Source organism: Salvelinus alpinus, chromosome 2 (assembly GCF_045679555.1).
Source record: "Salvelinus alpinus chromosome 2, SLU_Salpinus.1, whole genome shotgun sequence".
NCBI classification, from domain to species: domain Eukaryota; kingdom Metazoa; phylum Chordata; class Actinopteri; order Salmoniformes; family Salmonidae; genus Salvelinus; species Salvelinus alpinus.
The window spans coordinates 109761955-109786427 of NC_092087.1; the positions used below are offsets into that span (position 1 = coordinate 109761955).

Here is a 24473-nt window from a genome sequence, read left to right on the forward strand (position 1 = left end):
TTAGGGTTTGGCCGGGGTAGGCCGTCAATGTAAATAAGAATTTGTTCTTAATAACTGACTTGCCTAGTTAAATAAAGATTAAATATATTTAAAACATGTAGCTTCATTACACCGTTACACTGGCATACAAACTCAGTAGCACAGAGTAGATCATCCATATGACCTTGGGAAATATTGCATTGTGGGTAGTTTAGAAGATTTCCCGAAATAAGTTTTAAAAAATGTAATAACGCAAAAACATAACTGTTTGTACTTATAGGTAACCATATTGTGACTACAACTAGCTTACTAAGTCTTTAACCACACTGTATTGTTACACTGGTGAGTAAAAACTAATGCTCCCTACACTTTAACTTGTTGTCTGAAGATAAAATATACATTTTACTCAACTGCGTTACCCACTCCAGTCAACAGATGGCGGTCTGGGAATTTAAGGTTATGCTGTTGGTGTGACGTATAATCTAGTGGACGGAACGCGTCTTTCAGCAGCAGCAACAATAGTTAGTCAGACACCTCGGTAGCTTGCTAGACATAATAGACGAACCGATATAGCTCTTTAGACGCTTTAGTGTATATTAGCCACTGTGTTTTAAACCCACTTCTGTCGTCTAGTTAGTTATCCGATTTAATTTCATATTTACAGTGTTGTTGTTAGTCAGCTAGCGGGCTTGTTAAGTTAGCATTAGCCTAGCTAACATCCCTGACCATGCGGTCACTAAGCTACTCCCCTGCTATAGAAGAAGCGGGTATCACAGTAAAACAAGAAGTAGAGAGTGAGGGCGTTACTGTGAAAGAAGAGGAAGACGCGTTCAGAGTGAAAGAGGAGGAGGATGTTACAGTAAAAGGAGAGGAGGATGCAGTTTATGGAGTGAAAGAGGAGGAGGAAGAGATGACTGTTACATCGAAAAAGGAGGAGGAGGAAGAGGAGGGACCTGGATATCTGGGCCCGGTTTCCCAAACGCATCTTCAGGCATCCAATGGTTCTAACGATGAATTTAGCCATAAGATGGTTTTGAGAAACCGTTCCCTGATTAACACTAGTAAGTACTGTCTTAAAAACAGAGGCACAAATTCTGCAGTTGAACTGATGTTTGGTGTTAAAGCGGAAATCTGCAATTGCTACATCCATATTGTGACTTTTAAATGATTTATTTATAGCCATTGATTCTTGAAGAATATAACACATGCCTCATGAGCTTAGTTAAACTGTTGTACCCCAAATAAGCTTTTTTACTACAATGTTTAGAAAGTAAATCAACACTGTATAGCCTCAACATGGTTAAAACTATAATGTTGATATCATGGATGGTCAGTCCTTGCATCCATAGGTCTGTCTGTCTGTAGTTACATTTCTCCAACCCCATAATCATCTTATTACCAAAACAGTGGAGGAATGACAGATTTGTTATTGTTTGAACTGCAGATTGCTGGGTTGTGTGGGTTTTTTAAACAGCAACAAAATGGCTGCCCAGAGACTTGGTTTGGTAAACAGCTGAGGGATGGGGGAAGGAGAAGTGTAACCACTCTCAAATTCATAGAGAAAGCTTTTGTAGAAACCGTAACCCAACACCTAGCGACCTCGTCAAGAAGTTCAGACATCTTGGCATGACAGTCGCTGGACCCAGGTTTGAGTTCAGCTCAGGGCTACCCCCTGAATTCACTATACTATGAATACAAGGACTGGCCATCCATGATGTCATAATGATAGTTTAACCAGGTTTCTAGGCTCTATAGTATATTCTAGAATTCATCCATGATGTCATAATGATAGTTTAACCAGGTTTCTAGGCTATATAGTATATTCTAGAATTCATCCATGATGTCATAATGATAGTTTAACCAGGTTTCTAGGATATATAGTATATTCTAGAATTCATCCATGATGTCATAATGATAATTTAACCAGGTTTCTAGGATATATAGTATATTCTAGAATTCATCCATGATGTCAACATTTTAGTTTAACCAGGTTACTAGGCTATATAGTACATTCTAGAATTGCCACTGCCAATTTACCTGTTGTTGTCTTAGCTGATTAACTGTTGTCTTACCCGTTGTCTTAGCTAGCTCTCCCAATCAACACCTGTGATTGCTTTATGCCTCACTTTATGTCTCTCTAATGTCAATTTGCCTTGTATACTGTTGTTTAGGGTAGTTATCATTGTTTTGTTTTACTGCGTAGCCCCTAGTCCCACTCAACATGCCTCAGATAACTCTTTTGTCCCACTTCCCACACATGCGGTGACCTCACCTAGCATAACTGGTGCCTCCAGAGATCCAACCTCTCTTATCGTCACTCAATGCCTAGGTTTACCTCCACTGTACCCGCACCCTACCAAACCCTGTCTGTACATTACATTATGCTCCTTTTATTCTCTGTTCACACCGCACTAGATGACCAGTTCTGATAGCCTTTAGCCGTACCCTCATTCTACTCCTCTCTTCCTCGGGTGATGTAGAGGTTAACCCAGGCCCTGTGTGTCCCCAGGCACTCTCAATTGTTGACTTCTGTAACCATAAAAGCCTTGGTTTCATGCATGTTAACATCAGAAGCCTCCTCCCTAAGTTTGTTTTTCTCACTGCTTTAGCACACTCCGCCAACCTTGATGTCCTTGCTGTGTCTGAATCCTGGCTTAGGAAGGCCACCAAAAATTTGGAAATTTCTGTCCCCATATACAACATTTTCCGTCAAGATAGAACTGCCAAAGGGGGAGGAGTTGCAATCTACTGCATAGATGGCCTGCAAAGTCCTCTGGGTTTCGCCTGCTAAATAAGTTCTGTTATACACACAGACATGATTCAAACATTTTTAGAAACTTGAGAGTGTTTTCTATCCAAATCTACTAATAATATGCATATCTTATCTTCTGGGGATGAGTAACTGGCAGTTGAATTTGGGTATGCTTTTCATCCAAACGTGAAATTGCTGGCCCCTATCCTAGAGAAGTTAGATAACGATCAAACGATCACCCCTCATCACTGTCAAACGCTCCCTAAAACACTTCTGCAAGCAGGCCTTTCTAATCGACCTGGCCCAGGTATCCTGGTATCCTCCCGTCGGTAGAGGATGCCTGGTTGTTCTTTAAAAGTAAATTCCTCACCATCTTAAATAAGCAAGAAATGTAGAACTAAGAACAGATATAGCCCTTGGTTCACTCCAGACCTGACTGCCCTCGACCAGCACAGAAACATCCTGTGGCGTACTGCACTAGCATCGAATAGTCCCCGCGATATGCAACTTTTCAGAGAAGTCAGGAACCAATACACACAGTCAGTTAGGAAAGCAAATGCAAGCTTTTTCGAACAGAAATTTGCATCTTGTAGCTCTAACTCCAAAAAGTTGTGGGATACTGTAAAGTCCATGGAGAATAAGAGCACCTCATCCCAGCTGCCCACTGCACTGAGGCTAGGAAACACTGTCACCACTGATAAATCCACGATAATCGAGAGTTTCAATAAGCATTTCTCTACGGCTGGCCATGCTTTCCTCCTGGCTACCCCAACCCCTGCCAACAGCTCCGCACCCCCCGCAGCTACTTGCCAAAGCCTCCCCAGCTTCTCCTTCACCCAGTGTCCCACTATAATTGAGAAATTCAATATGCATTTTTCTACGGCTGGCCATGCTTTCCACCTGCACCCCTACCCCGGTCAACTGCCCGGCACCCTCAACAGCAACCCGCCAAAGCCACCACCATTTCTCCTTTACCCAAATCCAGATAGCTAATGTTCTGAAAGAGCTGCAACATCTGGACCCCTACAAATCAGCCGGGCTAGACAGTCTGGACCCTCTCTTTCTAAAATTATCTGCCGAAATTGTTGCAACCCCTATTACTAGTCTGTTCAACCTCTCTTTCGTATCGTCTGAGATTCCCAAATATTGGAAAGCTGCCGCGGTCATCCCCCTCTTCAAAGGGGGAGACACTCTAGACCAAAACTGCTACAGACCTATATCTATTCTACCCTGCCTTTCTAAGGTCTTCAAAAGCCAAGTTAACAAACAGATCACCGACCATTTTGAATCCCACCATACCTTCTCCGCTATGCAATCTGGTTTCAGCACTGGTCATGGGTGCACCTCAGATACGCTCAAGGTACTACACGATATCATAACCGCCATCGATAAGAGACAGTACTGTGCAGCCGTCTTCATCGACCTGGCCAAGGCTTTCGACTCTGTCAATCACCGTGTTCTTATCGGCAGACTCAACAGCATGGGTTTCTCAAAAGACTGACTCGCCTGGTTCACCAACTAACAAACTAACAAACCTCCAAACGAGCTTCAATGCCATACAACACTCCTTCTGTGGCCTCCAACTGCTCTTAAAAGCAAGTAAAACTAAATGCATGCTCTTCAACCGATCGCTACCCGCCCACCCGTCTAGCATCACTACTCTGGACAGTTCTGACTTAGAATATGTGGACAACTACAATACCTAGGTGTCTGGTTAGACTGTAAACTCTCCTTCCAGACTCACATTAAGCATCACCAATCCAAAATGTAATCTAGAATTGGCTTCCTATTTCGCAACAAAGCCTCCTTCACTCATGCTGCCAAACATACCCTCGTAAAACAGACCGGCGGTGTCATTTACAAAATAGCCTCCAACACTCTACTCAGCAAACTGGATGCAGTCTATCACAGTGCCATCCGTTTTGTCACTAATGCCCCATATACCACCCACCACTGCAACCTGTATGCTCTTGTTGGCTGGCCCTCGCTAAATATTAGTAGCCAAAACAATTGGCTCCAGGTCATCTGTAAATTTTTGCTGGTTAAAGCTCCATCCTTATCTCAGCTCACTGGTCACCATAGCAACACCCATCCGTAGCACGCGCTCCAGCACGTATATCTCACAGTTCATCCCCAAAGCCAACACCTCCTTTGGCCGTCTTTCCTTCCAGTTCTCTGCTGCCAATGACTGGAACGAATTGCAAAAAATCGCTGAAGTTGGAGACTTATATCTCCCTCACTAACTTCAAGCATCAGCTATCTGAGCAGCTTACCGATCGCTGCAGCTGTACACAGCCCATCTGTAAATAGCTCATCCAACTGCCTACCTCGTCCCCATGTTTTTATTTACTTTTTTTGCTCTTTTGCGCACCAGTATTTCTACTTGCATATCATCATCTGCACATCTCACTCCAGTGTTAATTTGCTAAATTGTAATTACTTCGCTACTATGGCCTATTTATTGCCTTACCTCCGTACTCCATTTGCACACAATGTATATATATTTTTCTATTGTGTTATTGACTGTACGTTTGTTTATCCCACGTGTAACTCTGTGTTGTTTTTGTCACACTGCTTTGCTTTATCTTGGCCAGGTTGCAGTTGTATATGAGATCACGACATGCATCACGACATGCAACAACAACCAACGTGCTTCTTCATTCATTACTCTGGTAAAGACAGTTATGCCGTGCTCCACGTTGGATCCAACATCCCTAACAAATTGATGTTTATAAGGTTATTGTCTGCTTGATTTACTGTAGGGTCTCGTTAGTCTGTTTGCACACAGAGATACTTTGCTCATAATGTGTAGAGAACTGTTCCTTGATGGATAGACTATTGAACAACACACACATCTATTTTCCTATATTTGTTCTTAGGTGAAGTTGTGGGTCCTACAGTAGGTCTATGTTGTTGTTAGGTGAAGTTATGGGTCCTACAGTAGGTCTATGTTGTTGTTAGGTGAAGTTATGGGTCCTACGGTAGGTCTATGTTATTGTTAGGTGAAGTTATGGGTTCTACAGGAGGTCTATGTTGTTGTTAGGTGAAGTTGTGGGTCCTACAGTGGGTCTATGTTGTTGTTAGGTGAAGTTATGGGTCCTACAGTGGGTCTATGTTGTTGTTAGGTGAAGTTATGGGTTCTACAGTAGGTCTATGTTGTTAGGTGAAGTTGTGGGTCCTACAGTAGGTCTATGTTGTTGTTAGGTGAAGTTATGGGCCAATTTGGCAAACAGTGTACAAACCCTCATTGTCAGGCTGATGGAAAATCCAAAGAGCATTTTACTGGTTGAAGTGTTTTTTAAATACAAAGCGGTTGATTTGCGATGACACAAACATTATATTAAGCAGGACATTCAAACGATCCTTACAATTATAATCCAAAGTAGTGTGAAATGCACTCGCTACTCCCCTGAGTTTTCCCCTTTTCACATTCAGAATACATTGTGAAAACTAAAATCTTTGCTCACCATTTTTGCTCCTGGCAGATATACTACGTCCATAACTAGTGGTTTCCTCATTACCAGATATACTACATCCATAACTAGTGGTTTCCTCATTACCAGATATACTACATCCATAACTAGTGGTTTCCTCATTACCAGATATACTACATCCATAACTAGTGGTTTCCTCATTAACAGATATACTACATCCATAACTAGTGGTTTCCTCATTACCAGATATACTACATCCATAACTAGTGGTTTCCTCATTACCAGATATACCACATCCATAACTAGCGTTTTCCTCATTAGCATGGAGGAGTTTCTGCAATCAAATTGCCCTCGTGCCGCAATTTTAGCCTTTAATCATCTGTCTGACATTGTTGTTCACACAGGAGAGATACTTCACTATCGTGGATCCTCTGGGGAGCCTCAACAACCTCATGATGCTGTAGAGGCAGAGAAGAGTCTCTCCAGATCAGAACACCTCAAGAAACACCAGCAGAGATCCACAGGGAAGGGAACTCACTGCTGCTCTGACTGTGGGAAGAGATTCACCTCATCAGGCATTACAATTCACCAGAGAACACACACAGGAGAGAAACCCTATAGCTGTGGTCAATGTGGGAAGAGATTTACTACATTTGGCCAGCTGACTCAACACCAGAGAATACACACAGGAGAGAAACCGTATAGCTGTGGTCAATGTGGGAAGAGTTTTGGTGCATCTAGAGATCTGACAGTGCACCAGAGAATACACACAGGAGATAAACCTTATAGCTGTGGTCAATGTGGGAAGAGTTTTTGTCGATCTGGCCAACTGACATCACACCAGAGAACACACACAGGAGAGAAATCTTATAGCTGTGGTCAATGTGGGAAGAGTTTTGGTCAATCTAGCACTCTGACTGTACACCAGAGAATACACACAGGAGAGAAATCTTATAGCTGTGGTCAATGTGGGAAGAGTTTTACTGCATCTAGCACTCTGACTGTACACCAGAGAACACACACAGGAGAGAAATCTTTTAGCTGTGGTCAATGTGGGAAGAGTTTTGGTCAATCTAGCACTCTGACTCTACACCAGAGAATACACACAGGAGAGAAATCTTATAGCTGTGGTCAATGTGGGAAGAGTTTTGGTCAATCTAGCACTCTGACTGTACACCAGAGAATACACACAGGAGAGAAATCGTATAGCTGTGGTCAATGACCAAAACTCTTCCCACATTGACCACAGCTATACGATTTCTCTCCTGTGTGTATTCTCTGGTGTACAGTCAGAGTGCTAGATTAACCAAAACTCTTCCCACAATCTAGCCACCTGACATCACACCAGAGAACACACACAGGAGAGAAACCTTATAGCTGTGGTCAATGTGGGAAGAGTTTTACTACATCTAGCACTCTGACTCTACACCAGAGAACACACACAGGAGAGAAACCTTATAGCTGTGTTCAGTGTGACAAAATACATACATGAAGGAGTTATTTTGTGATATCAATGAATTAATGTCACAATGTAGAATGTTTTAACATTGTAGTATGAGTATTTTAAGGAGTTTCTCAATGTAGAACCCTAATTAAATTGATTTCAGCGTGATATGGATATTAGCCTTGGGAAAAATCCAGGCTCTGAATGAAAAAAGTACTATTTATGTGATTTAACAAAAAGTGACTAACACAAAAAGAGCTTTTGTTACACTTACCACGTTGGTGACCCACTTGAATCAAAATGCAACACTTCTAAATGTAGCCAACTGTTTTCTACAAATTGTCCTCTAACCAGTGATGTACACATTATTCCCAGATTCCGTGTGGTTTTTGAGCTGTTAGTTTTAACAGGACGTGCAACCTCATATCCCTTCTGTCACACAATTGATTTCAACGTGATATCGATGAGTGATGACAAATAAGTGTTGTGTTCCTTTGTTTAGTGACCCCTAAATTTAAATGCATCACTCCCAAATGTAGCTGACTGTCTTCTGCAGGTTGTCCTCTAATCAGTGAGGTAAAATATATCTCCCATTTCCATGTGTTTTTTTAGTTGTTTCAACATCACGTACATCCTGATTTCCCCCCTAATCGATATCAGTAATTTATACATATTACTTTATGTTCTATATTATACATACAATACATATGAACAGACATTTGGTTTTGATATTTCATATTTCCAATTCATGTAACATTTAGTAATCATAATTATTTAAGTAATCAACTGACAATTTTCGGGTATAATTATATTGACGTTGTTGCCCTTCTTTTAGAATATCAGGGTTCATTCTCAGATGTGCCAACCCAAATGTACTAGAGCATGACATTGGGGACTGGGTCTTCCTGTCTTTAAGTTTGGTGTGGGTTGTTCTTTAGTTTTTCTCTTCTTGGGCACATTTAGTGGGTCTCATTGTGGGTGTCTTTTATGTCCCAGTTGTTGTTACTAGTCAACTTTCAGTGGACACTGAGAGCAAAACTGCAACATTATGTTATAATACTTTTAATGGATCAAATGGTTGTTTATGCAACAGAATAGAGGGTTCTTAGAACTATTGTGTCTGTGTGTTTTACTGAGGATGGGCCTCTGGGAGAAAACACTGACAGGAGATTTACAATGTCTTTTGGGTGATAAAACCTGAAGAGACCACATTCCAGAGCATGAGTTAATGTTTCTGTTCTATATGGTACCAGGGAGAGCTGACCCCAGGGCCAGACCCTGGTCTCTACACAAAGAGTACTGTTTTTACAGCAGATACTGTCTGCTGAGAATTATAGGTATCTTTCATACAAATCTTAACCTTGTGACCCGTTCTATACATCTGTTGTTCGTTATGTAGGTTGAAAGGGATGTATCTTGGCTATAAAATACCTTTGTACTTTTGTCCTGTGGGTCGACCAGCCATCATTATCGTAGAGCACTCAATTGATTCACTTTATATGTGTACGTTGTATTGACCTGCTCCCTTATTAATAAGTGAATAAAGATTCAGTCTAAGAATAACTCTGACTTGTGTGGTAAGTTTCTCTCCTCATTTGATATTAAAGAAGTTAACCACCACATTTGGCGATGGGGATGTGAATCTTCACTTGGTGACCGCTCCTGATGACCTGGCTCCTGACGACCTGGGTAAATGACCTGGCTCCTGATGACCTGGCTCCTGACGACCTGGGTAAATGACCTGGCTCCTGACGACCTGGGTAAATGACCTGACTCCTGACGACCTGGGTAAATGCCCTCAAACCTAGTTTAAAAAAAAGAGGTGAGCGAAACATGCAAAGTGTAGTTTATGTACAAGTCTAGTAAGCTCTGAGTGTGTATTCCTGTGTGAGCGGGGCACCTTGGAGGTGTAGACAGGGCCGAGTCAGTGGAGGATGATCTGAGAGTCAGTCGACTCTCACACACTCTCACTCTAGATTAATTTCTGAGAACATCTGAAAAGATCATTTGTATGCCGATAGATTTCAGTTTGTATTGACTGCTATGTAGGTTAAATGTACACTTCAAATGCAGCTGTCCTACAACATATCTGTACCTTCTTCTTGATCCCAATTGCATTGTGTCCATGTTCTGTCCTATAAGAATTTCAAAGGAAGAGAAAATGTGTCACGCAATTAAATATATATATTAAATAAATATTGAAAGATAAATGGCATCGACATACAATGTAATGTAAAATAGAAGAACATATTGGAGAAAGCACTAGCCAATACAGTAACAGTACTGCCATACAGGCCTAATACCACATTTCAAGATATCTTTGTACACAAATTGTTCAATATTTTATCAGGCTGACTTGAAAGATTATACGCAACATTTTGCTGCGTGGCAATACTGTGTTTTGGATTCTGAAGGGCATTTATACAAAAGATGTAGTCTAGACACTGTATTAATACCATTATGCATTTGAATCCCATCTACAGCTACCATCTAAGATATTAATTTCCCTCCACAAGGGGGCGTACATGTAGCGTTTCCAAAATGGGATAGTATTGTACATGTAACGTTTCCAAAATGGGATAGTATTGTCCTTTTAACGTTTCCAAAATGGGATAGTATTGACCATGTAACGTTTCCAAAATGGGATAGTATTGTCCATGTAACGTTTCCAAAATGGGATAGTGTTGTCCATGTAACGTTTCCATAATGGGATAGTATTGTACATGTAACATTTCCAAAATGGGATAGTATTGTCCTTTTAACGTTTCCAAAATGGGATAGTATTGACCATGTAACGTTTCCAAAATGGGATAGTATTGTCCATGTAACGTTTCAAAATGGGATAGTATTGTACATGTAACGTTATGCCCCCTTGTGAGTTAATAGTATTGCATGCTGTAGCAGGCTATATAAAGAGGAAGACCTCCATTGACGATTCAGTTCGTTGTAACATCTCGTCTGGACAGGTCACCATCATTAGTTAGTTAGTTAACGTTAGCTAGTTCATTATTACAAAAGTGAGAACTGCTCTAGATTGGTAACTTACGTTAATGAGTGTAAAGCCATGTTGGCTTTATGGAAACGATATACAATATATGGGAAAGAATATAGTTGAGGGAAATAATCCAAACCTAGTTGTGCCTAGTTAGGACATAACGTTAGCTAGCTAGATAACGGTACTGTACTGTAGCTCATACAACGCCGACGGTCAAACCCAGCTTTCTAATATTTACGGTAATTAACTATAGTAACGTTATGGAAGATATTCACAGACAACCATCATTGTCTTCGTTATTCATTATTAGTATGTTATATTATTATAATAAATGACATATTCAGAGCCAAACATCAACCCAACTTAACCTTTTTAACTTGTTGTCGCATCCAAACTTGTCACCATCGTTTTCAGTTGTAATTGCGAAGTTCCCGGAAGAAGTCCAGCAACAACGGAGGTTCCTCGATGAACCCACCTTCTAACAAGTTCTTTGAAGAACCTTTTGGGGCTGTTTTTCATTGACCAAGAACCCTACGGTTCTTAGGGGATCTGAGAACAACTCCAGTTGAACCCTTCATTTTTAGAGTTGTAGTCGGCTCTATTTACTCTCAGATTCAAACATGATGATTAGCATCAACGATCAAGTCAGCTGCTGCTGCTCCAATACAGTATGAGGTGAGACGGTGAACTGATGTTGAACCGGGCAGTCAGCTGCTGCTGCTCTAATACAGTATGAGGTGAGACGGTGAACTGATGTTGAACTGGGCAGTCAGCTGCTGCTGCTCCAATACAGTATGAGGTGAGATGGTGAACTGACGTTGAACTGGGCAGTCAGCTGCTGCTGCTCCAATACAGTATGAGGTGAGACGTGAACTGACGTTGAACCGAGCAGTCAGTTGCTGCTGCTCCAATACAGTATGAGGTGAGACGGTGAACTGACGTTGAACCGGGCAGTCAGCTGCTGCTGCTCCAATACAGTATGAGGTGAGACGGTGAACTGATGTTGAACCGGGCAGTCAGCTGCTGCTGCTCCAATACAGTATGAGGTGAGACGGTGAACTGGGCAGTCAGCTGCTGCTGCTCCAATACAGTATGAGGTGAGACGGTGAACTGATGTTGAACAGGGCAGTCAGCTGCTGCAATACAGTATGAGGTGAGACGGTGAACTGATGTTGAACTGGGCAGTCAGCTGCTGCTGCTCCAATACATTATGAGGTGAGACGGTGAACTGATGTTGAACTGGGCAGTCAGTCATTCATTCTGTACTCAGTCTGGTCTATCATTGTTGGTATTGAAAAAGCCTACTGCACATTGTGGTGGAAATTCTAACCAATCAGGAGAGACTTTGTCATTTCTTCAAACAATCAACCTTTATTTGATAAGAATTGCAATAATGTAGCTGGTCAGCCCTACACTCTGAGGTGGAAGGCCGAGAGCTCGATGACACAAGGAGTTCAGAAGCATTATATAGTCAAACTATCTTGTGCATATAGAAAACACGTGATCTTGGTGTGTGTCCGTGTGTGGAGAACGAGACACAGACTAACTGGGAATTGGTCGTCTCGTTCTGTAGCAACAGATAGTTATTCTAGTTTTACAGTGAGGTGTCAAAACAACAGGAAATCACTCTAGACACAGTTCCTCTGAAGTAGATCAACGGTTCCCTGAATTGGGGCAAGCAAGCGCCTTTGGCCTGTCTGTCTAGAGGGTGTGTCTGGAACTAGTCTAGAGATAAATCAGATCCAGACTGAACTGTGTGATGTAGTAGGGAGTTGTAGTTTCTCTAGAGATAAATCAGATCCAGACTGAACTGTGTGATGTAGTAGGGAGTTGTAGTTTCTCTAGAGATAAATCAGATCCAGACTGAACTGTGTGATGTAGTAGGGAGTTGTAGTTTCCAACAGGCCAATATTCTACATAGTTTAGCTCATAAAAATGAATTAACTACAATGACCATAATCCATTGTGTGCCTACTTGTCTTGTCTAGCATTTCACTACAATAACATCTGCCTGTGACCTATAACATTTGATTTATGAAGGTAATGTGTGTAAAATGTACTTTTCCCCACATCTCTTTACATTGCTTATGCATATTCGGTGGCCTGACTGCGTCAAAGGCCCATCCTGGTAGATCTGAACCTAATGCAGCTTGGAGTGATCAGATGACAGAAGTTACATTTAGGTGCCAGGTGTAACTGAGGCCATAGATGAATCATATCCATTACTTTGAGTGTTTTATATAATATGACTCAATTTGTTTCTTTCTGTGTTGCAGGGGCAGTCATGAAATGGAACGGCAAGGCCACAGAACATGACATAAGCAGAGCTGTGGGAGACCACCTCAAGCCCCTGGTAGAGCCGGGGGTGGTGTTTACCACTCCACCAGCAGAGCTGTGGGAGACCACCTCAAGCCCCCGGTAGAGCCGGGGGTGGTGTTTACCACTCCACCAGCAGAGCTGTGGGAGACCACCTCAAGCCCCCGGTAGAGCCGGGGGTGGTGTTTACCACTCCACCAGCAGAGCTGTGGGAGGCCACCTCAAGACCCCGGTAGAGCCGGGGGTGGTGTTTACCACTCCACCAGCAGAGCTGTGGGAGACCACCTCAAGACCCTGGTAGAGCCGGGGGTGGTGTCCACCACCTAGAGCCCTTCAGCAGGCTGGAAAATGGGATTGATCTGTTTGATCTATTTAATTGCTAGATTGTAGTTATTTCGCCACTATGGTCCTATTTATTGCCTTACCTCCATACTCCATTTACACACACTGTATATATATATTTTGTGTTACTGACTGTACGTTTGTTTATGTGTAACTCTGTGTTGTTTTTTTTGTCACACTGCTTTGCTTTATCTTGGCCAGGTCGCAGTTGTAAATGAGAACTTGTTCTCAACTGGCCGACCTGGTTAAACTATCATTATGACATCATGGTCACCTGGTTAAACTATCATTATGACATCATGGTCACCTGGTTAAACTATCATTATGACATCATGGCCACCTGTTTAAATAAAGGTGAAATAAAAATAACATGTTGTTGTTGAAATCAAATCAAGCTTTATTTATACAGCACATTTCAGATATGGATGGATGGATGCAACAGGAACAGGAAAAAAACAAATAAAAGACAATGAAAATAATCAAATATTTAGTACACAAACAGAAGAATAATGAACATTTTAAGGAAATGCCATTGATTAAAATGTTAATATATCCAACCCAACCCAAAATATTAGCTTGTTTTTTAGGAGGGGTTCTGAAAGACACTATGGGGGTGTCCACTGAAAATTGACTAGTAACAACAACTGGGACCTAAAAGACAACCACCATGAGACCCACTAAATCTGCCCAAGAAGAGGCAAACAAAAGAAAAACCCACGACAAACTTAAAGACAGGAAGCAAACCAAAAAGGTGGAGCAACTAAAGGTGTTGACTCTCCACATCTATCAAGACAACTGGAGCACTGGGCCAGACACTCTTAAATAGAAACTGGACCAGCTCAGGTGAAACACCTTCCCACTAACGAGATGGACAAGCCAGCACAAGTGTAACACATAGTGACTAACGCGGTGACACCAATCAGTGCGTCCTACGAGCTAGACGTGCTAAAGTCCAACCTCAAAACATAAAAAAATATTTCTATATAATAATACACAATAGTATTCTTTTTTTCTCTCAAAATTCTCTTTATAGAATCCGAAAACTCATGGACACAAGCACCAAAAACGCTGTTGTTTTAACAAGTAGCAATAAATCACTGATATCGATTAGGGGGGAAATCAGGTTGTACCTGATGTTGAAACTAACACAACTAAAAAAAACACATGGAAATGGGAGATATATTTTACCTCACTGGTTAGAGGACAACCTGCAGAAAACAGTCAGCTACATTTTGGAGTGATGCATTTAAATGTAGAGGTCGCTAAACAAAGGAACGCAACACTTATTTGTCATCACTCATCGATATCATGTTGAAATCAATTGTGCCAAGAGGAGGGAGATGAGGTTGCACGTCCTGTTAAAACTAACAGCTCAAAAAAAACACGGAATCTGGGAGTAATGTGTACATCCCTGGTTAGAGGACAATTTGTAGAAAACAGATCGCTACATTTTGAAGTGTTGCATTTTGATTCAAGTGGGTCACCAACGTGGGAAATGTAACACAGCTCTTTTTGTGTTAGTCACTTTTTTAGAACAGGGGACAAATGTTTAGGCTTCTACATTGTGACATTAAAATACTCCTTCTACAATGTTAAAACATTCTACATTGTGACATCATTAAAATACTCTTACTACAATGTTAAAACATTCTACATTGTGACATCATTAAAATACTCCTTCTACAATGTTAAAACATTCTACATTGTGACATTATTTAATTGATATCATGAAACAACTCCTTCATGTATTTGATGTTTAATCAGAGATCTTTTATCAGAGTATCTCTTCCCCTGTGTGTGTCCGCTTGTGTATATTCAGGCTTTTTGGCCAAGTAAAACTCTTCCCACATTGATCACAGTTATATGGTTTTTCTCCTGTGTGTGTTCTATGGTGTGTAGTTAGATAGCAAGAAGAAGAAAAACTCTTCCCACATTGATCACAGCTATAAGGTTTCTCTCCTGTGTGTGTTCTATGGTGTATAGTTAGATAGCTAAAAGAAGAAAAACTCTTTCTACATTGGTTACAGCTATATGGTTTCTCTCCTGTGTGTGTTCTCTGGTGTGTAGTCAGATGGCAAGATTTAGCAAAACTCTTCCCACATTGATCACAGCTATATGGTTTCTCTCCTGTGTGTGTTCTCTGGTGTGCAGTCAGATGGCTAGATTTAGCAAAACTCTTCCCACATTGATCACAGCTATATGGTTTCTCTCCTGTGTGTGTTCTCTGGTGCACAGTCAGATGGTTAGATGTAGTAAACCTCTTCCCACATTGATCACAGATATAAGGTTTCTCTCCTGTGTGTGTTCTCTGGTGTATTTTAAGTTCTGATGAAGATTTGCAACATTTCCCACAGTCAGAGCAGCAGTGAGATTTCTTCCCTGTGGGTCTCTGCTGGTGTTTCTTGAGGAGTTCTGATCTGGAGAGACTCTTCTCTGCCTTGTCAGCATCAATAGGCTGTTGAGGCTCCCCAGAGATTCCACGATAGTCACATCTCTCTCCTGTGTGAACAACAAAGTCAGACGGTTAACGGAAAGGCTCTGGAGCAACGAACCGCCCTTACTGTCTCTGCCTGGCCGGTTCCCCTCTCTCCACTGGGATTCTCTGCCTCTAACCCTATTACAGGGGCTGAGTCACTGGCTTACTGGTGCTCTTTCATGCCGTCCCTAGGAGGGGTGCGTCACTTGAGTGGGTCGAGTTACTGACGTGATCATCCTGCCCCCCCTTGGTTTGTGCTGTGGTGGAGATCTTTGTGGGCTATACTCGGCCTTGTCTCAGGATTGTAAGTTGGTGGTTGAAGATATCCCTCTAGTGGTGCGGGGGCTGTGCTTTGGCAAAGTGGGTGGGGTTATATCCTTCCTGTTTGGCCCTGTCCGGGGGTATCATCGGATGGGGCCACAGTGTCTCCTGACCCCTCCTGTCTCAGCCTCCAGTATTTATGCTGTAGTAGTTTATGTGTCGGGGGGCTAGGGTCAGTTGGTTATATCTGGAGTACTTCTCCTGTCTTATCCAGTGTCCTGTGTGAATTTAAGTATGCTCTCTCTAATTCTCTCCTTCTCTCTTTCTTTCTCTCGGAGGACCTGAGCCCTAGGACCATGCGTTAGGACTACCGGGCATGATGACTCCTTGCACCAGTCCACCTGGCCGTGCTGCTGTTCCAGTTTCAACTGTTCTGCCTGCGGTTATGGAACCTCTACCTTTCCCAGACCTGCTGTTTTCAACTCTTAATGATCGGCTATGAAAAGCCAACTGACATTTATTCCTGATTATTATTTGACCATGCTTGTTATTTATGAACATTTTGAACATCTTGGCCATGTTCTGTTATAATCTCGGCACAGCCAGAAGAGGACTGGCCACCCCTCATAACCTGGTTCCTCTCTAGGTTTCTTCCTAGGTTTTGGCCTTTCTAGGGAGTTTTTCCTAGCCACCGTGCTTCTACACCTGCATTGCTTGCTGTTTGGGGTTTTAGGCTGGGTTTCTGTACAGCACTTCGAGATATTAGCTGATGTACGAAGGGCTATATAAAATAAACTTGATTTGATTAAAGGGCCACAACAGCAGAAATCCACTGTTTATTTGAGGTAAAAGGTGATGTCCAGAGGTCTGTTAAATTATTTTACAATTGTCTTAAGACAGTCAAACCTAAGCCGTGTGGCAGACGACCTTTGATCTCCAAAAAAGGCCCCTTTGTGTTTGCTAAAATTGCAGCACGAGGGCGATGCACACACAATTTGATTGCAGAAACACCTCCCTGCTAATGAGGAAACAACTAGTTATGGATGTAGTATATCTGGTAATGAGGAACCCACTAGTTATGGATGTAGTATATCTGCTAATGAGGAAACCACTAGTTATGGATGTAGTATATCTGGTAATGAGGAAACCACTAGTTATGGATGTAGTATATCTGCTAATGAGGAAACCACTAGTTATGGATGTAGTATATCTGGTAATGAGGAAACCACTAGTTATGGATGTAGTATATCTGTCTGGAACAAAAATGGTGAACAAAGATTTTAGTTTTCCACAATGTATTCTGAATATTACAGCGCAAGATCAGGAGTGCTACTGAAGGAACCTCACATTAAGCTCTGTGTCTATTCACTAATTCACCACCGTGGGGGAAAACTCAGGGGAGTTCTCATAGGCTGACAGCAATAATAGCCTCCATTTACATGTACTCAATTCTTGCTCGTACAATATGCATATTATTATTACTATTGGATAGAAAACACTCTAGTTTCTAAAACCGTTTGAATTATATCTGTGAGTAAAACAGAACTCATTTTGCAGCAAACCTTCTGTCAGGAAGTGAGAAATCTGAAATCGGGCACTCTGTTCCAGGGTCAGTTTATCAATTTGCATGTAATCTATGGGTCTACATGCACTGCATACGCCTTCCACTAGATGTCAGTAGGCAGTGGGAATTGGAATGGGGTGTATATCTCTATCTGAGGCCAAACAAGACCTGTTGGAGTGACGCGACCACTCTTTCTTTCGAATCGGTCACCTGGATTGCGTTCTGAAAACCTTTCGTTATCGACGTTAGATATATCCGGCTCTGATTTTATTCGATATATGTGTTAAAAACATCATCAACTAGTTATATTAAACCGACTTATATCAGTTTATATAAGTTTATTCCGATTTTCGATATTTTCTTTGTGATGCGTTCTGGGGATTTGGACACTGCTGCGCCACACTGCTAATGTTGGCTAGCGTTCTACAGATGAAGAGGGCATTCTACAACCAAACAACGATTATTCTGGACAAAGGACAACTTGTACAAGATTCTGATGGAAGCTCATCAAATAGTAGGAACCATTTATGATATTATTTCGTATTTCTGTCGAAAAATGTTTAGACTATATACCGCCCAGAATTCGGGCGCAGTTTCGCTATAACGTAAGCTGTATGTCGTAATAAGGTTATTTTTAAAAATCTAACACAGCGGTTGCATTAAGAACTAGTGTATCTTTCATTTTCTGTCCAACCTGTATTTTTTAGTAAAGTATATGATTAGTTATTTGATTAGATGATGTGAGTGTCAGAAATATATCCGGATTATTTTGGGCAGTTTGGCTAGTATTCATTGTTCAACCACGAATTGTACCGCTAAATATGCACATTTTCGAACAAACCATATATGTATTGTGTAATATGATGTTATAGGAAGTTTGAGAAGGTTAGTGAAAAAAATTATATATTTTGCTGGTTTATTCGCTATCGCTAACGTTCCTTGATTGAATGCGGCTGTGTGGTAGGCTATTGTAGTAAGCTAATATAATGCTATATTGTGTTTTCGCTGTAAAACACTTAAAAAATCTGAAATATTGGCTGGATTCACAAGATGTTTGTCTTTCATTTGCTGTACACTGTGTATTTTTCATAAATGTTTTATGATGAGTATTTAGGTAATTCACGTTGGTCTCTGTAGTTATTCTAGCTGCTTTGGTGAGATTTTGTGATGGTGGCTGCAATGTAAAACTATGATTTATACCTGAAATATGCACATTTTTCGAACAAAACATATGCTATAAAATAAATATGTTATCAGACTGTCATCTGATGAAGTTGTTTCTTGGTTAGTGACTATTTATATCTTTATTTGGTCGAATTTGTGATAGCTACCTATGCAGGAAAAAAAGGTGAAAAAAAAAAGTTGGGTCTCTTGCTATCGTGGTTAGCTAATAGAAATACATATTGTGTCTTCCCTGTAAAACATTTTAAAAATCAGAAATGATGGCTGGATTCACAAGATGTGTATCTTTCATCTGGTGTCTTGGACTTGTGATTTTATGATATTTAGATGCTAGTATTTACTTGTGGCGCTATGCTAGGCTATGCTAGTCAGCTTTTTTACTGATGAGGGTGCTCCCGGATCCGGGATGGTGACTCGTGAGAAGTTAACATCCGCTAACCATGTGTATGTGACCATTAACATCTGCTAACCATGTGTATGTGACCATTAACATCTGCTAACCATGTGTATGTGACCATTAACATCTGCATGTGACCATTAACATCTGCTAACCATGTGTATGTGACCATTAACATCTGCTAACCATGTGTATGTGACCATTAACATCCGCTAACCATGTGTATGTGACCATTAACATCCGCTAACCATGTGTATGTGACCATTAACATCCGCTAACCATGTGCATGTGACCATTAACATCCGCTAACCATGTGCATGTGACCATTAACATCTGCTAACCATGTGCATGTGACCATTAACATCCGCTAACCATGTGACCAATAACATTTGATTTGACCTGACCCCGCAACATGTGTCAGTTTTGTCAATTTATTCATTGTCTTTTGTTTGTCAATGTTGACGCACACCTGATTACACATATAGTAGTAGGACTAGTCTACCTGGTTACACATATAGTAGTAGGACTAGTCTACCTGGTTACACATATAGAAGTAGGACTAGTCTACCTGGTTACACATATAGAAGTAGGACTAGTCTACCTGGTTACACATATAGAAGTAGGACTAGTCTACCTGGTTACACATATAGAAGTAGGACTAGTCTACCTGGTTACACATATAGAAGTAGGACTAGTCTACCTGGTTACACATATAGAAGTAGGACTAGTCTACCTGGTTACACATATAGAGGTAGGACTAGTCTACCTGGTTACACATATAGAAGTAGGACTAGTCTACCTGGTTACACATATAGTAGTAGGACTAGTCTACCTGGTTACACATATAGAAGTAGAACTAGTCTACCCGACAACACATATAGTAGTAGGACTAGTCTACCTGGTTACACATATAAAGGTAGGACTAGTCTACCTGGTTACACATATAGCAGTAGGACTAGTCTACCTGGTTACACATATAGAAGTAGGACTAGTCTACCTGGTAACACATATAGAGGTAGGACTAGTCTACCTGGTTACACATATAGAAGTAGGACTAGTCTACCTGACAACACATATAGAAGTAGGACTAGTCTACCTGACAACACATATAGAAGTAGGACTAGTCTACCTGACAACACATATAGAAGTAGGACTAGTCTACCTGGTTACACATATAGAAGTAGGACTAGTCTACCTGGTTACACATATAGAAGTAGGACTAGTCTACCTGGTTACACATATAGAAGTAGAACTAGTCTACCTGGTTACACATATAGAAGTAGGACTAGTCTACCTGATTACACATATAGAGGTAGGACTAGTCTAACTGGTTACACATATAGTAGTAGGACTAGTCTACCTGGTTACACATATAGAAGTAGGACTAGTCTACCTGGTTACACATATAGAAGTAGGACTAGTCTACCTGTCCTGAGCACAAATGTAGGCCTATAAATATGCCCATTTGGGGATGTCTGATTGTGAGTTGTGGAGCTTCTCAAAGTAATGTTTTTTTTTCACCTCAAACAGCAAGTAAACAAAGTCTAATCAAAATCAATTGCAAATGAGAATAGTTCCTCAAAGTATTTGAAAAATATTTCCAGCTCTCGCCCTTTCGATAACCACTCGGCACGAAAGGGAAAAATGTAATGCTCTGATCCAGTGGAAATGTTATAAAATACCTGATTACTTCTTATCTCTTTCACAAATAGCCTACAGCTGTATCGGTCGAGAACTCACTGGCAGGGGAAACTGAGGGCCCAGAATATTTTATACAATGTTTCAAGTTCGTTATAGACAGGCCATGTGATTTATAGGACAGTTATTAGCAATGTTTTTATTTATTGGCTTTATGTAGGTTATTTTTTACGTAGTTGGCATCTAGAATTCATCCATGATTTCATAATGGCAATAAAAGTTAATTAGATTTGTATAATTGTCATTTAGATAGAATGTAGATTAATCACAGACAATGATTGAGATACTATTATAAATTAAATTAAACTGTTCCAGTAAAATGTGAATATGAAAATCATAACTGGCATGCAGATCAGTAGAAATGGTAAGATACATTTGCACTACAAATGTAGGTTGCTGACTGCTTGTGTAGCCGATTACCAGCAAAGTCAGAATTTATGAAGGACAGCAGGAGTTGGTTCAGGAAGAGTTTATTCTCTTCTGGTTGGGCAATATTGATGGAATGGCATGAAAATATATGCTGAATATTATACAATGACTTATCAACAGCTCTAACAATTTGACCCCCACAGGAAATCTACACTGGCAATTGTAGAATATACTATATAGCCTAAAACCTGGTTAAACTATCATTATGACATCATGGATGAATTCTAGAATATACTATATATCCTAGAAACCTGGTTAAACTATCATTATGACATCATGGATGAATTCTAGAATATACTATATAGCCTAGAAACCTGGTTAAACTATCATTATGACATCATGCATGGCCAGTCCTTGTATTCATAGTGTAGTGAATTCAGGGGGAAGCCCTGAGCTGAACTCAAACCTGGGTCCAGTGACTGTCAAGCCAACACCTTAAAACTGTTACGCCAAGATGTCTGAACTTCTTGACGAGGTCGCTAGGTGTTGAGTTAGGGTTGATACAATAGCTTTCTCTATGAATTTGAGAGTGGTTACATTTCTCCAGCCCCCATCCCTCAGCTGTTTACCAAACCAAGTCTCTGGGCAGCCATTTTGTTTCTGTTTAAATACTAAGTTGTCCCTTTAAAAAAGCCACACAACAATCAATCAACCAATAAAAAGCTGTAATTCCACCACTATTTTGCTAATAAGATGATGGATGGGGCTGGAGAAATGTAACTACTTTCAAATTCATAGAGAAAGCTATTGTATCAACCCTAACTCAACATGCAAGGACTGACCATGGACTGATGCAAGGACTGACCATCCATGATATCAACATTAGCGTTTTAACTATGTTTTGAGGCTTTACAGTGTTGATTTACATAGTTTCTATACATTGAAGTAAAAAAGCTTATTTGGTGTTCTGATGGGGTACAACAGTTGAACTAAGATCATGAGGCATGTGTTATATTCTTCAAGAATCAATGGCTATAAATAAATAATTTAAAAATCAAAATATGGATGTGGTAATTGCAGATTTCCCCTTTAACACCACACATCCTTCCAGTGACTGGAACGAATTTCAAAAATCGCTGAAGCTGGAGACTTATATTTCCCTCACCAACTTTAAACATCAGCTATCTGAGCAGCTAATCGATCGCTGCAGCTGTACATGTACTTTTCTGCTCTTTTGCACACCAGTATCTCTACTTGCACATCATCATCTGCTGATTTATCACTCCAGTGTTAATCTGCTAAATTGTAATTCTTCGCTACTATGGACTATTCATTGCCTACCTCCTCATGCCTTTTGCACACACTATATATAGACTTTCTTTTTTTCTACTGTGTCATTGACTTGTTTATTGTGTTATTGGCTTGTTTATTGTTTATTCCATGTTATTCCATGTGTAACTCTACGTTGTTGTCTGTGTCACACTGCTTTGCTTTATCTTTATCTTTATCCCCATACACTACCCACCACTGCGACCTGTACACTCTCGTTGGCTGGCCCTCGCTTCATACTCGTCGCCAAACCCACTGGCTCCAGGTCATCTACAAGACCCTGCTAGGTAAAGTCCCCCCTTATCTCAGCTCGCTGGTCACCATAGCAGCACCTACCTGTAGCACGCGCTCCAGCAGGTATATCTCTCTGGTCACCCCCAAAACCAATTCTTCCTTTGGCCGCCTCTCCTTCCAGTTCTCTGCTGCCAATGACTGGAACGAACTACAAAAATCTCTGAAACTGGAAACACTTATCTCCCTCACTAGCTTTAAGCACCAGCTGTCAGAGCAGCTCATAGATTACTGCACCTGTACATAGCCCATCTATAATTTAGCCCAAACAACTACCTCTTTACCTACTGTATTCATTTATTTATTTTGCTCTTTGCACCCCATTATTTCTATCTCTACTTTGCACTTTCTTCCACTGCAAACCAACCATTCCAGTGTTTTTATTTTATTTATTTTTTATTAACTTGCTATATTGTATTTACTTCGCCACCATGGCCTTTTTATATTTTTATTTATTTATATATATATTTTGTTTGCCTTTCACCTCCCTTACCTCACTTGCTCACATTGTATATAGACTTATTTTTCACTGTATTATTGACTGTATGTTTGTTTTACTCCATGTGTAACCATATGTTGTTGTATGTGTCGAACTGCTTTGCTTTATCTTGGCAAGGTCGCAATTGTAAATGAGAACGTGTTCTCAATTTGCCTACCTGGTTAAATAAAGGTGAAATAAATAAAAATAAAATCTTGGCCAGGTCGCAGTTGTAAATGAGAACTTGTTCTCAACTGGCCTACCTGGTTAAATACAAAAAGTCTTAACTTTTGACACCATGGCCACCTGGTTAAACTATCATTATGACATCATGGTCACCATGTTAAACTATCATTATGACATCATAGCCACCTGGTTAAATAAAAAAATAAAACAGTTCAACAACTGCAGAGTTTGTGCCTCTGTTTTTAAGGTAGTACTTACTTGTGTTAATCAGGGCCCGTTCATCCTTAGAACCATTGGATGCCTTAAGATGCGTTTGGGAACCCGAGCCCAGATATTCAGTTTCCTCCTCCTCTTCTTCCAATGTGATAGTCATCTCCCCATCCTCCTCTTTCACTCCAAAAACTGCAGCCTCCTCTTTCTCCTCCTCCTCTTCTTTTACTGTAACATCCTCCACCTCTTTCACTCTGAACGCGTCTTCCTCTTCTTTCACTGAAACGTCTTTCTCTTCTTCTTTCACGGTAACGGCCTCACCGTCTACTTCTTGTTTTACTGTGATATCCTTCTCTTCCTTCTCCTCTTTGACGAGAGCTTCTTTCTGCGTCCAGCAGTCCTCCTCTTCATTAACAAGAGAGTAGCTTAGTGACCTCATGGTTGGAGATGTTAGCTAGCTAGGCTAATGCTAACTTAACCAGCCCGCTAGATGAATAATAAAAACAATACCGTAAATATGAAATTAAAACGGATAACTAACTAAGCGACAGAAGTGGTTTTAAAATACAGTGGCAAATATACACTAAAGCGTCTAAAGAGCTTTATTGGTTCGTCTATTTTGGCTAGCAAGCTACCGAGGTGGCTGACTGTCTGTTGCTGCTGTTGAAAGAAGCGTTCCGTCCACTAGATTATACGTCACAGTAGCAACATTGCCTTAAAGTCGCAGACCTCATCTGTTGACTGGAGTGGGCAACGCAGTTGAGTAAAAT

At 40.8% G+C, this 24473-nt stretch overlaps 1 protein-coding gene across 1 annotated transcript; it reads right to left on the reverse strand.

Annotated features, from left to right (window-relative positions):
- Nucleotides 1–13378: 13378 nt before the first annotated feature.
- On the reverse strand, nt 13379–24390 carry LOC139549251 (zinc finger protein 180-like). Its single transcript, XM_071359509.1, has 2 exons — nt 23752–24390; nt 13379–15761 (listed from the first exon to the last, which is right to left on the reverse strand). Exons 1-2 carry the CDS (start codon nt 24140–24142, stop codon nt 15037–15039), a joined length of 1116 nt encoding a protein of 371 aa, XP_071215610.1. The 5' UTR covers nt 24143–24390; the 3' UTR covers nt 13379–15036.
- Between the last annotated feature and the right edge of the window lie 83 nt (nt 24391–24473).

Excerpts from the sequence above, each read along its gene's own strand:
- LOC139549251 (XM_071359509.1), bottom strand. The coding sequence starts at position 24,142 with ATGAGGTCACTAAGCTACTCTCTTGTTAATGAAGAGGAGGACTGCTGG. Across the intron at positions 15,762-23,751 it reads ACGGGCCCTGATTAACACAA|GAGAGAGATGTGACTATCGT; the intron begins GTAAGTACTACC and ends TTGTTCACACAG.